Source organism: Mustela nivalis (assembly GCF_964662115.1).
Source record: "Mustela nivalis genome assembly, chromosome: 9".
In the NCBI taxonomy this organism is placed as follows: Eukaryota; Metazoa; Chordata; class Mammalia; order Carnivora; family Mustelidae; genus Mustela; species Mustela nivalis.
In genome coordinates this window covers 65932465-65945555 of record NC_139028.1, presented here as the reverse complement: position 1 = coordinate 65945555, position 13091 = coordinate 65932465, and the positions used below count along the sequence as shown (strand labels likewise).

At 37.9% G+C, this 13091-nt stretch overlaps 1 protein-coding gene across 1 annotated transcript; it reads right to left on the bottom strand.

Annotated features, from left to right (window-relative positions):
• Positions 1–1224: 1224 nt before the first annotated feature.
• LOC309840115 (olfactory receptor 51H1-like) lies at positions 1225–4311 on the bottom strand. Its single transcript, XM_082682184.1, has 2 exons — positions 4246–4311; positions 1225–2321 (listed from the first exon to the last, which is right to left on the bottom strand). Exon 2 carries the CDS (start codon positions 2261–2263, stop codon positions 1307–1309), a length of 957 nt encoding a protein of 318 aa, XP_082538310.1. The 5' UTR covers positions 2264–2321; positions 4246–4311; the 3' UTR covers positions 1225–1306.
• Between the last annotated feature and the right edge of the window lie 8780 nt (positions 4312–13091).

Genomic DNA, 13091 nt, shown 5'->3' with positions numbered 1-13091 from the left:
TCCAGCCCATTCTCTCCCTGCCCCTCTAACTGGTCCTGCTCTTCCTCCCCTTGTCACACCAGAAGCCACAATCACACTCCAAGTACACCCTGTTTGCCTTCCTGGGAAACCCCAAATTCTACCCACTCAGATCAGGAAAAAGAAATTGTACCCATACAATTTTATTGTATTGTATACAAAACCATGTGCTTTGGTGACACTGCAAAGTCAAATTGTTATAAAAATTTTCAAATTTTCTCCCTTTCCTTACTTGTCCATCACAGGCAAGTAACAGACAGGGCATGACACTTTCCCTCAAAGGGATGCTGTAATACCAAATAAAATAACATGTAAAAGGCTCCGGCACTGTGTCTTTTTGCTTAGTGGGCAGTCTACAAATATAAGTTCTCTTATTCCCTTATCTTCAATATTCTTAGACACTCCTTATAATTGAACAGAACCTCATGTTTACCAATAGTTGTACTCATATGATTAAACTTAATTTCATAACCACACTGGATTTCCAGGTAAGAGAATACCTAGTGTCACACACAGAAAAGCTAAACTTTACCCTTAATCTTTTGATCTCAAGTTATACAACATAGTTGGCCCCTGCTCCATTGTACACATTAATATTCGTAATCCTAAAATTTGATCATTTTTCTGATTCATGTCTTAATAAAGTATTATCCCCAGGTGTTCTCTTATTATTTAATGAGTATAGTTCATTTCTCCCCTTTTAAGCAAATGGAGGTCATTCCTAATTCTTGAGTGAGAATGTTAAATTAATTTAGTGAGCTTTAATTTAAAAGGTGTTGAACTCATGGCCTATTTGAGTTCAGGAGAGTTATTTAAAAATTGAATTAATAATATTCCCTGCCTTCAGGTGTTATATGCCAAAAATGCAGGGCTATAGGACAGTACACTGAATAGTTCCTATAAATGTCACTCTTCCTATACTAAGCAAAGAACAACTTGGCACAGGAAAAGGAAAGTATGCTCTGAAAGCAGGGAAATCTCTCTTTTTTTAAGATTTTATTTATTTATTTGACAGAGAGAGATCACAAGTAGGCCTGTGGGGGGCAGGGAGCAGATTCCCCACTGAGCAGAGAGCCTGATATGAGGCTCTATCTCAGGACCCTGAGATCATGACCTGAGCCAAAGGCACAGGCTTAACCCACTGAGCCTCCCAGGCACCCCAGCAGAGAAATCTCTTTTTGTCTAATTCAAATCACACAGAAAACATGAAAAAGATAAACCTTTATTTCTCATACTCATAATTGAACCTTTACAGAATAGATTTTCTTCTCTCTCAAACTGGCAGAACTTAACCCTCTGCAGTAATCTTGCTTTGAACAAATATTTGGATGATTTTCTTTCGTATCTCCTTGGTCTTCACAGTATAGACTATAGGGTTCAGCACAGGGGGTACAAGAAGGTAGGCATTAGCCATGAGGGCATGAGTCAGTGGTGAAAGGTGCTTTCCAAAACGATGAATGATAGACACCCCAATAAGTGGAACATAGAAGATGAGTACAGCACAGATGTGTGAAACACAGGTGTTGAGTGCCTTCAGCCGGCCCTCCCCTGAGGCAATGGCCATTACTGTTCGGAGTATGAACACATAGGAGAGGAGGATGGAGAGGGAGTCAGAACCCTTGGTGAAGATGACAGCAATGAGGCCATAGAGACTGTTGACCCGGGTGCTGGCACAGGCAAGGCGCATGACATCTTGGTGGAGGCAGAAGGAGTGGGAGAGAATATTGGAGCGATAGAAGGGAAGTCGTTTGATGAGGAAAGGCACAGGAAAGACCACACACAGTGCCCTTGTCAAGATGACTGTCCCTGTTCTGCAGACCACACCATTGGTTAGGATGGTACCATACCTGAGCGGGTTCCAGATGGCAACAACCCGATCAAGGGCCATGGCCACCAGGACGCCAGATTCAATGGCGGAGAAGGTGTGAATGAAGTACATCTGAACAAGGCAGGCATCAAAGGCAATGGACTTGTGGTTAAACCAGAATATGCCTAGCATAGAGGGCAAAGTACAAAGGGCAAGCCCCATGTCTGCCAATGCCAGCATGCACAGAAAATAGTACATGGGGATATGCAGGGATGATTCAGACTTGATGGTAGAGATGATGACACCATTGCCAAAGAGAGCAATGACATATATAGCACCCAATGGGAATGCCATCCAATAATACTTTTGTTCAAGCCCTGGAATTCCAGTTAAGACAAAGTAAGGATGTTGGAAGTAAGAGTGGTTATTATCTGCCATGAAGCCAGTGTGACACAGGCATGAGGAGGGTGCTTGTGGGGTCCTGATGGGTGACTTCCTAAAAATACAGTGATATAACAATATGTTAGAATCTGACTCCTGGGAGTCAAACAATTTTATTTTCACACGGGTGGGGAGGGTATAAGAGAGGACTGAATCCCAAAATTACTATTCCACGGTGTATCCTGTTGAGGAAAATTCTACTGGCTGAGGGGAAAAAGACTCACCCAACTACAAATAAGTCACATTCACATTTACTTTCGCATCTCTTATCATTTTTGAATAATTTGTCTTCTGCTCCTCAATTCTTGAATATTTTACATCCAGGCTGTTTTTAACTCTGGCTGACCCATGCTCATGGTGAATCAAAAATCACATTGTACTGAAGTCTCCTACAAGATTCCTTTTGAAAGATTTCTGATTCATATTTCCCCAGCCTTAGCCAGGACATTTTCTCTCTTTCTATCAAACATCCATTTATCCACACTGCTCTTATGAAAAAGGGCTAGCTGTTGGTTCAAAAATCTGGCCTATTAGATTGTCAGTATACATTTCTTTCCAAAAACTGTTATTTTAGTTTTTGTCTGTTTTTGTGATTTTTGAGAAATAAAAAGTTATATTTCTCAAATAACTGGAATAAAAATTGGAAAGGAGAGAAACGTTTAAGAGGTAGACAAATAGAGGGGAAAATAAAATAAGGTAGAGGGAGGGAAGGAGAGAAGAGAAAAAGAATAAATAGAGAAAACAGAGTTGCAAAGAGCATCAGAAGTAAAAGTTTATCTATTTCACATTTTACTAATAAAAAAACTGAAGCCTAAAGAAGCAGCTTACCCTCAGTTAAAAACCTAGTTAGTAGCAAAGCGGATAAGAGAGAGGGAAAGGCACAGCCTTGCTGAGGAATATTACAGTTAAGTGCCATGGGAGTTTGAGTGTTCAAGTAGAGAAGACCAAGTCAAAGTTAGATCTCTTGGCCAAGGTGCTTACTCTCTAATATTGGTCCTTAGATTTTGTTCTTTACCTATGTTGCCCAAGATCTAGAAAACAGGAGTTCAAGCTTATCTCCTAAAGATTAGTCTTTTAGATCCCAAGTTCTTCCTTTGAAAGTTAATCTAAGCCTGACCCTCCACGGTTCATACTGCCACATATATGGGAAAACAGACTAAGTGTTCTGTATCTGCCCCCAGGCTACCATAAGCTAATGGTCTTGTCATAGATCCTAAATTGTAGGAGCAGGTGAACGATAAAATCAAACTAAAAAAAAATTCTCTCTTACGTGAGTAACAGCAAGCAAACAAAAAACACACTTCCACCAGTCTAGGGAAACTTCCAAGTTATCTAGGCAATGCAGGATATTTGTAGATGATAGAATAAGATTAGGACTGGCCTTCAAAGGAAAGGCTGACTCTTCATTATACCAGGATGAATGATAGCTACAGAGAATCTGAGGAAACAGGGAAACAGAAAAACCCTCCTGATGTAGAAATTAATTATAAGCACACCTCACTTGACAGTAGAGCCACAAACTCTCTTATCAAGGGGGAAATTTCAAAACTGCAATCATTCTAGGATTCTAAATGGAAGTAATTTTAAGTCCAGTGTCTAACCAATATAGAAACAGTATCCAGTATTCTACAGGTGACATGTATCTTCTGCCTACATTAGTTCCATCGACTGGGAATTCCCTACACTTTAAGGCAATAGCATTTATCAGAGAATCAGCTATCTATCCACCTCATAGAAAAAGGTGACCTATTACAATGAAGTTAAATAAGTTATCTTCACATCTTTCCCTTAAAGGTGTGAATGAGAAAGAGGGCCAGAACATAGGTTATGGAGTGCTTGGGTTGGAGAAAAGAGGACAAAGGAAAGATAAAGGGACAGGAGAGAAGAGGTTGGGAAACAATTAGAAACTTCCGTGATGGTATCTTAAAATAGTCTGTTGATAGGCCAACTTTATCCTTTGCTTTTTCTCTAAAACTTACCTCGTTGCTGAGAATGTCCCTAACTAGAAGAGATCTTGAGCAGTCTAAGACTCGCCTGGCAAAACCATTGCCACTACCCACATGAGGACTTTTATTTCTTGCACTGCTCCAAAAGTCCTCCTCCTACTACAGCATGGAGAGTTTCATGGGTCAATGAGCAGGGTTATTCCCTGGAGCTTCTGAGATTGAGGAGGTCTCCCCAGGGCAATAAAATTACCTCCTAGATATTCATGTCTGGGATATGAGATAGTATTAAGGAGCCTAATAGAAAAAAGTGTTTGTTTTTGTGTATATGTGTGGAGGGGTTCAGTTTCAAGAGACTGCTTATTGCTTAGTCATGGTCTCTCAAGGCCATCTTAGCCACCGCGCTCTTTCCACACTCTAAACTGATGATAGTTGCCTTTATTTTTCTCAAAACATAGCAAAAATAACAAACAAAAATATCTCTAAGAAAAGTGACTCCAAGATTTTCCCATGAAATCTACAGTCGAAATTTCTCCCCCAGTGAATGAATTTTTCCTGATGTTTTATCTGCATTTTTCAGTTTTCAGTATCAACCTGATAAATCTAGCTATGCACTGTGCAAAACCTGACTAGATAAGGAAGAAATGCTCATATAGAAAGAGCTTCATAGACTAAGCTTTCTTAATCAATTGCCATTATCTATACAATAGTCCCACAGTAATTTAACATTAATACAGATTACTCTTCAATACCACAGACTCTTAAAGTGTTCAGTTCCTTAATAAAATAAAATTCATTTCTACATCATATGATCATTCTTTTAATTGGAGTAATTAAGCTGTGGAATTGCTCTACTTGAAATAATTTAACCTCTTTATTTCACTGCTCATTACAAAGGTACATTTTGCAACTTAATCCACTCTTGCTCCTATTTTTCATCTATGCTGACAAATAGGAGTTTTGTGTAATTAGATCACTATAATTTTATTCCAATCTCTCAACCAAAATGTTTTAAGAGAATCTCAACCAGGCTCTACTCTCAGTGCGGAGCCCTACACAGGGTTCGATCTCATGACCTGAGCCAAGGTCAAGTCAGACACTTAAACTACTGAGCCACCCAAACGTCCCTGGACTCTGATTTCTTTTCACTTTCTGTCTATTCGTCAGTACAAATATAAAACTAAACAATTACTATCTCTCCTTTTAAATTTCAACCTCATCAAAGATGGAGGACACTGACTATGCAATAGGTCAGACTATATGGTCTTATAGATTTAGAGAATCTATCTTCTATTAATTATTTCAATTCACTTTAATTGGATATTAATACCATTCCTATCAAAAGCAGTTTCAAATATTCACATTTCCAACCCCCCCTCTGACTCAGTCTTTCTCTCAGCACATTCTATAGCAAAACCATTCCCCTACTCATTCAAAAGAATTGTGGTGATTTAATCTAGTCTTTCTCAGTACCTTACCTCTCTTAGCTACTTCTTGAAATATATCCACACCCATCCTTTTCTTCCCAGAGTTCAAGTAAATTGCCTCTTTCCAGATTCAATATTAACCCTACCTCAGTGCTAGAGTCTTTGACTCCATTTCCTACTTTAATTCTTGCTTTTCTCATTCAATTGTATGTATTAGCAGATTCCTTCCAAATCTGTATCTCCGATCCTCATCTTTGTGTTGAGTTTCAGACACTTACATGTATCTGTCTGATGGTCATCATCTTTACCTATACATCACTCATATTCATCAAAATGAACAAATCCAAAACTATTTTTTTATTATGTTATGTTAGTCACCATACAATACATCATTAGTTTCTGCAGTAGTGTTCCATGGTTCATTGTTTGTATATAATATCCAGTGCTCCATGCAATATGCGCCCTCCTTACTACTCAACACCATGCTAACTGACCCCCCCCCAAACCCTCAGTTTGTTTCCCAGAGTCCATAGTCTCTCATGGTTTGTCTCCCACTCTGATTTCCCCCTCTTCATCTTTTCCCTTCCTTCTCCTAATATCTTCCATGCTATTCCTTATGTTCCACAAATAAGTGAAACCATATGATAATTGACTTTCTCTTCTTGACTTATTTCATTTAGCATAATCCCCCCCAGTTCCATCCATGCTGATGCAAAAGTTGAGTATTCATCCTTTCTGATGTCTGAGTAATATTCCAACTTTCTCTCTTCACAGATGACATGATACTTAAGAAAAACCCAAAGACTCCACCACTAAATTATTAGATCTCATAAAGCAACTCAGTAATGTGGAAGGATATAAAATCAATGCACAGAAATCAGTTGCTTTCCTATACATAACAATGTAACGGTAGAAATCGATAATTTTTAAAAGCAACTTTATGCTTTCTCCTCCATACTTTAACTGGCTATTTCTTTACCTTTTTTTTTTTTTAAGATTTTATTGATTTATTTGACACAGAAAGAGAGAGAGAGAGAGAAAGAGCGAGCACCAGCAGGAGGAGGGAGAGGGAGAAGCAGTTTCCCCACTGAGCAGGGAGCCTGATGCGGGGCTCTATCCCAGAACCCTGGGATCATTGACCTGAGCTGAAGGCAAACACTCAACCAACTGAATTACCCAGGAGCCCCTATTTCTTTACTTTTTTTTATCTCAGTTGATAGTTCAATCCATCTAGTCATGTAAATACAAAACTGTAAGTCATTCAATAAATAGGGAGTCCTGACACTTATATATTAAATATAATATTATATATTAAATACCTTAAATGTTTCTAGTATCGTTCCTTTCTTTCTATATTGAACAATGTTTACAATTCCACACTCTCTATTTCTCCCACATAGACTTCTTCAATTACATTCTAAGGTTTTTTTTTTTTATTCACATAAAAATAAACTGCTTTGCTTATTCTTGTTCTTCCCTGTTCCTTCTTTCTTTTGGTTATGCATGAGGAAATGAGGTTTCTCTTATTGTTAATTTCTTTAGAAAATATTATTCTAATAATATTTGGCACTAACCAAATTCGAACTGGACAGATGTCTTATTACACGTAGTTAAATTATTTTATTGCCACGTAAATTTGATTTTGTATGAAAGTCTTATGAAAAAACCATGAGAAGCTGAAAATGCATTTATAAATAATTTATAAGTCTATGTATCTTGTTTTTCCTTAAGCAGTTTTCACACCATCAAGATAATTTTTAACATTCATGCAAGTCTAAATTTTCTCCAAAACATATTCTTTCTTATTGACTCATTCTTAATACATTTCTGAAGCATTTAAAAAACTGAATTACTAGAATTTGTCAAAAACAAATGCTTCAGTTCATGATCCATGGCTATTTATTGCATGGCAAAGGTGATCAAAACATATTTGTTGTGGGGGCACCTGGTTGGCTCAGTGGGTTAAGCCTCTGCCTTTGGCTCAGGTCATGATCCCAGTGTCCTGGGATCGAGCTCCACATTGGGTCGTGGCTCAGCAGGAAGCCTGCTTTTCCACCCCGCTGCTGCCTGCCTCTCTGCCTACTTGTGGTCTCTGTCTCTGTCTCTCTCTCTCTGTCAAATAAATAAATAAAGTCTTTAAAAAGAACATATTTGTTGTATTAAAAAAATGGAAGTTGAGAAGGACAGAAGAAAGGAAGTAAGGGAAAAAAAGAGGAAACCAAGAGAAGATAATACAATGAGAAAATGGGAGAGAGGAAGGACATAAAAATGATAGATAAGCCTTGAAAGGTGAATTTCAAAGAAACTGACAACTGCTCTTACGAGAGTTTCCATTTTTCAATGGTTTTAAAATTTATATCCAATGAAATTGACTTCTTTTTGTGCAATTCTATTAATTTTGTTAAATGCATAGAGTCATGTAACCACCTCTTTAATCCAAATACTGAAAAGTTCCATCAACCCAAAACAGACCCTTATGATACACCTTATATTTGATCCCTTATAGTTTATATCCCTTATAGTTGATACGCCAAGCCCTTGACAACTACTAATCTGTTGTCTGACCCTATAACTTTGGTCCATTAAATAGTAATAATCTTTCAAACCTGACTTTTTACATTTAACATAAGCATTGAGATTTATCCATGTTATTGCTAAACAGTGTTTCATTGAATGGGTATAGGTGATATTCTGTTTATCCACTTGGTGGTTGAAGGACATTTGCTTATAAATAAAGCTCTTATAAGCATTCACACATAGCTTTTTATATGTATGTAAGTTTTTATTTCTCTGGTTTAAATACCTAGAAGTGGATATCCCAGGCATATATCTTTTTTTACAGATGTTTTAATTTTTGTTATTTTTATTATGTTAATCACCATACAGTACATCATTAGTCTTTGATGTAGTGTTCCAAGATTCACTGTTTGCATATATCACCCAGTCTTCCATGCAATACAATACCCCAGGTATATCTTAAGTATGTGTCTAGCTTTCTAAAAATTACCATATTGCTTTTCAAAGTGGTTGTACAGTTTTGTATTCCCATCACCAGTGTATGAAAATCCTAGTTGCTTTTGTTCCAACCAGCAACTTCAATTATCAATTTTTTTTGTCATTCTTACAGGTATATATTGACATCTCATTATGGTGGTTTTAATTTATATTTTCTTAATGATTAATAATGTTGAGCCTCTTTTTATGTGTTTATTGCCATATATATATCTTCTCTGGTGAAATATCTGTTCAAATATTTGGCCTATTATTTCTGATTGGGTTACTATTTTTTTGAATTTATAGTTTTTTAAAAATATATAATTTGATTAAAAAAATGTTGTTGTTTATGTGATTTGTGACTTGTCTCCCTAGTCTTTCTTGTTTTTTAATTCTCTTAGCAGTGTCTTTCATGAAACATTTTTATAAAAAGATATCTTATAAAAATATTTTGATGAAATATATATATATGTTTTTTGCTTTAGGTTGTGCTTTTTGTGTCTAATTTAGAAATTATTGGCATGCCAAAAAGTCTCAAAGATTTTCTCATACTTCCTCTTTTAGAAGTTTTATAGTATTATGATTTACACTTAGGTTTATGATTATTTTGTTTGAAAGTAAATTGATTTATTTCTGTAGGTCTTGTATATTCTCTATACTGTTTCACTGATTTATGTGTCTACCCCTTTGCCAAAATCAAATCCTTCCAATTATTGTAGCTTTATAGAAAGTCTAGAAGTCAGGTATTGAGAGTCTTCAAACTTTCTCATCTTTTTCAAAATTGTTTTGTCTATATTAGTTCCTTTGATTTTGTATGTACATTTATTATTTATTATTTATTTATTTATTTATAAGATTATTTATTTATTGAGAGAGAGTGTGTGTGAGCAGGGGGAGGGACAAGGAGAAGAAGGGGGAGAGAATCTCCAACAGACTCTGTACTGAGTGTGGAGCATGGTGCTCAATCCCACAACCCTGAGGTCATGACTTGAGCAGAAATAAAGAGCCACCCAGGTACCCACAAGGTAAACAAATTAGAATCAGCTTACACAGGTCTACAAAAACATGGCTGGGATTTAGATTGGCATTACATTAAACCTTTAGAACAATCTGGATAGAAATGGTACCTTAAAAAGTGTTCATTTTCACCATTTATTTAGGTCATCTCATGTGTGGTTTTTTTTTTTTTTTATAGCAATGTTTTATAGTTTTCAGCTAACAACCCTGCACAAATTTCATTAGCTACATACCCTGGTGTGTCATTTTGGTGCTATTATAAATGGTACTTTAACAAAATCCACTTTTCATTACTCATTCCTAGCATGTAGAAATATCACTGATTTGTTTATATTGACCTTATATCCTGTCATCTTGCTAAACTTGCCTTTAAGTTTCTAGGACCTTCTCACAGATTTCTTGGGGGGTTTTAAATATAGACTGTCATGCTATCTGTGAATACACAGTTATGTATTTATCCCTTCCAATCTATGTTTCTCTATGCATTCTATATACCCTCATTGTACTGCACAGGACTTCCAGCAAAATGTTGTATAAGAATGATGACAGCATATGCTCCTGCCTTTTCCCCCAATCTTGGGGAGAAAATATTAAGTCTTTAATCATTAATTATAATGTTAGTTATAGATGTCCTTTATGAGAGTATGGAAATTCACCTTGTATTTTCAATATACTGAGAGTTTTGCCCATGAAAATGTGTTGGATTCAACATGCCATTATGGGCTTTGAAAGAGGAGTAGACCACACACATAAGAGCAGATTCTAATACAGGAAAGTGATAGCCAGTCAACAGCCAACGAGTAAGAGAGCCTACAGACTAAGTCTGGTTTGTTTTTTCTATTAGTCCACTCACTTGGGCTGTAGATATGTTCTTTTCCTAGCAAAAATGTTGAATTCCATTGTCACATATATTTTTGGGAACACTAGCTTATTTGGGAGCAATGAGGTTACCTAGATAGATTATGAAGAGGAGGAACAAATTTTCCTCTGTCCAAGGTTCTTCTTGTTAGACTAAAGAGTTAAATTTACATGAAACAGATTGACAGAAGAAAAACCCTACATTTCATTAAGAGCACACAGGCCTAATAATGAAATTGAGATCCAAACAAATGACCAAGGTAGGCAGTTTTTATACATTTCATACAGAGAGAAAATAAATGTGTGAGAAGTTGGCAGAATAAAAACAGACATTTTGGAGTTTAAGGAAGTGAAATTTTCAGTAAGTGAAATTTACTTTATTAGTAGTAAAAAAGTAGCAAGGTTTATTTTTGAAGCTTTCTCAGCTTTAAAGTTTCTATCTTTGGTGATAGGGATGTCCTGTTCTTCAGTTGGGAAATATATTTCCTGCTTTTAGGAGTGACAGAAAACTGTCTGAGTGTCCCTGCACTGGCTGTTACCCAGGTAGTTTCACTTCAAAATATCCAGGATGCCATTGTGGTACATTTTGGCAGCCTGCTGCTGGCCTCTACAACCACTAGCATAGCATTTGCTTACTCCTTCCCTCCCAGCAAATGTTAAATAGTTGCCGTGTAGTGAGCTTGTACTGATGGATATCCAATCTGAGAATTTGTCATGAAATTTAGCATGGATTCTTGTTCTAATTGCTATATTTCTGTGGCAACATTGACAGTGAGCAAAAATGGTATTTGCTGAATCTTTTTTTCAGGTTTTATTTAAATTCCAGTTAGTTTCAGGTGTACAATGCAGTGATTCAACATTTACAAACAACACCCAGGGTTCATCAGAGCAAGTGCACTCCTTAATCTCCAGCACTTGTTTAAGCTATCTCCCAGTATCTCCCACTATATCCCAGCTATCTTTAACTGGATACCTCACTCACATTTCATCCCAATTCTTTTTCTTGATGAGGAAACGGAAGCCCAGAGATGTGTGAAGTAGCTTGTCTACAGCCTTACAGCTAGAAAGCGGCAAAGTGAGGATTTTTACCAAGACAGTCTAAATCAGAAAGACACAGCTGTGGGCTCCTGAAACATAAAATCGAATGTTGATCTAAGAAAAGGAGGGACCCAAGGATGGTTTAATTTTGTCCCTTCCTCCAGCCTAGTAAGCCATCTGTTCATTTATCACATGAATAAATGGCTATCCTGAAGATCCGGGAAACCAGAGTACAGATAGATATGAGGCCCTTCCTATGATTTAGAGGTCAGAGAAGAGGCAGCCCTGGATCCCAGGATGACAGAAAGATATAAAATCATTCACTGAACCAATCAGGGAGCCCGAGACAGGACCTGGTTATGGAGTTGCAGGTGTTTGAGGTGCTAAGACTGACTTTGTCCATGTCTTCAGATCCATTCACCATGGGGTTAAACTTTGGCTGCAGAGTTTGAGGGCAGCTTTAGGTCCAACAGATCACACCTGCTAGAATTGCTGGAAGGAGTTCTGAGGAGGGTAACCTGAGTCCAGGAGAAGTGTAGCTGTGCCCTGGGGATAGAGAGATTAAGGCAGCATCTCCTGAAAGGGAGTAGAAGTAACAGGGATGCGCTGGGTAAACCCACGAGCTGGGATCTGGTTACCCAGGTCTGCTGCAGGGATTACAGGAACAAAAGCACCCTGGAAGTTCTCTGGAAGGGGAGGAGCAGCGGACAGCATGGCACACAATGAGCATTTATGGAGATTTGGGCTGATTATGTCCAGGGTGTGAAGGAAAAGCTACAAGCCGGCATGGGGAGCAGGTTGCCTGGTGATATCTGATCTATGAGAAAACACGGCATCTATAAAGAACAAGAAATGGCAGGGAGAATGAGAAAATGCGAAGTACAGAAAAGAAAGAGAGAAGGAAAGAGAGAGAAAGAGAGTGAGCCAAAATGACTGGGCCAGAGGAATGAGGGGGTCCAGTCAGCTAGCTGTTGGATTTCAGAGAGAATTGACTTTATGGATAGCAGTGTGCATGTGGCCAGGGATGGGGACGAAACTGTCACAAAGATAAGAGACCATTCTCTACCCCTGTAGTCTTTGAATTGATTTAGGGCTTAGCCTGAGGATGCAAAGCAAAATGACTAAATGAGCTCTGCAGAGATAGAACCGGTGACCTTAGAGCCATTAGCACCATGTGGTACCCCACTGAGATAAGGGCAATTAGTTAAAACAGAAACAAGCAACAAAACCAGAAGGTGTCCCTGTGGACTGAGCCTGGGGCACTCTCTAGGGCTCATTATCTGCTCTCTGAAAAAAAGGCTGGGGAGAGGTTGTGGTAATGGTCAAAGAGCAGACAGGCCAGAGTGAGACACAACACCAGGACCTATAAGGACAAGATGCTCAGGATTAGTATGGGGTAGAGGGGAACCTGCTTCACAGGCTATGAGGACAGGACTGGATGTTAAGGATGGTGGGACTCTTCCATTCCCGCTGCAGTTCAAAGGTCATCATGGTACTTCCTCTGGGCAGAACAACTGGCCCTTAACTAACCACAGCATTCTCACTGAG

Coding starts and splice junctions, on each gene's coding strand:
- LOC309840115 (XM_082682184.1), bottom strand. CDS start 2,263: ATGGCAGATAATAACCACTCTTACTTCCAACATCCTTACTTTGTCTTA.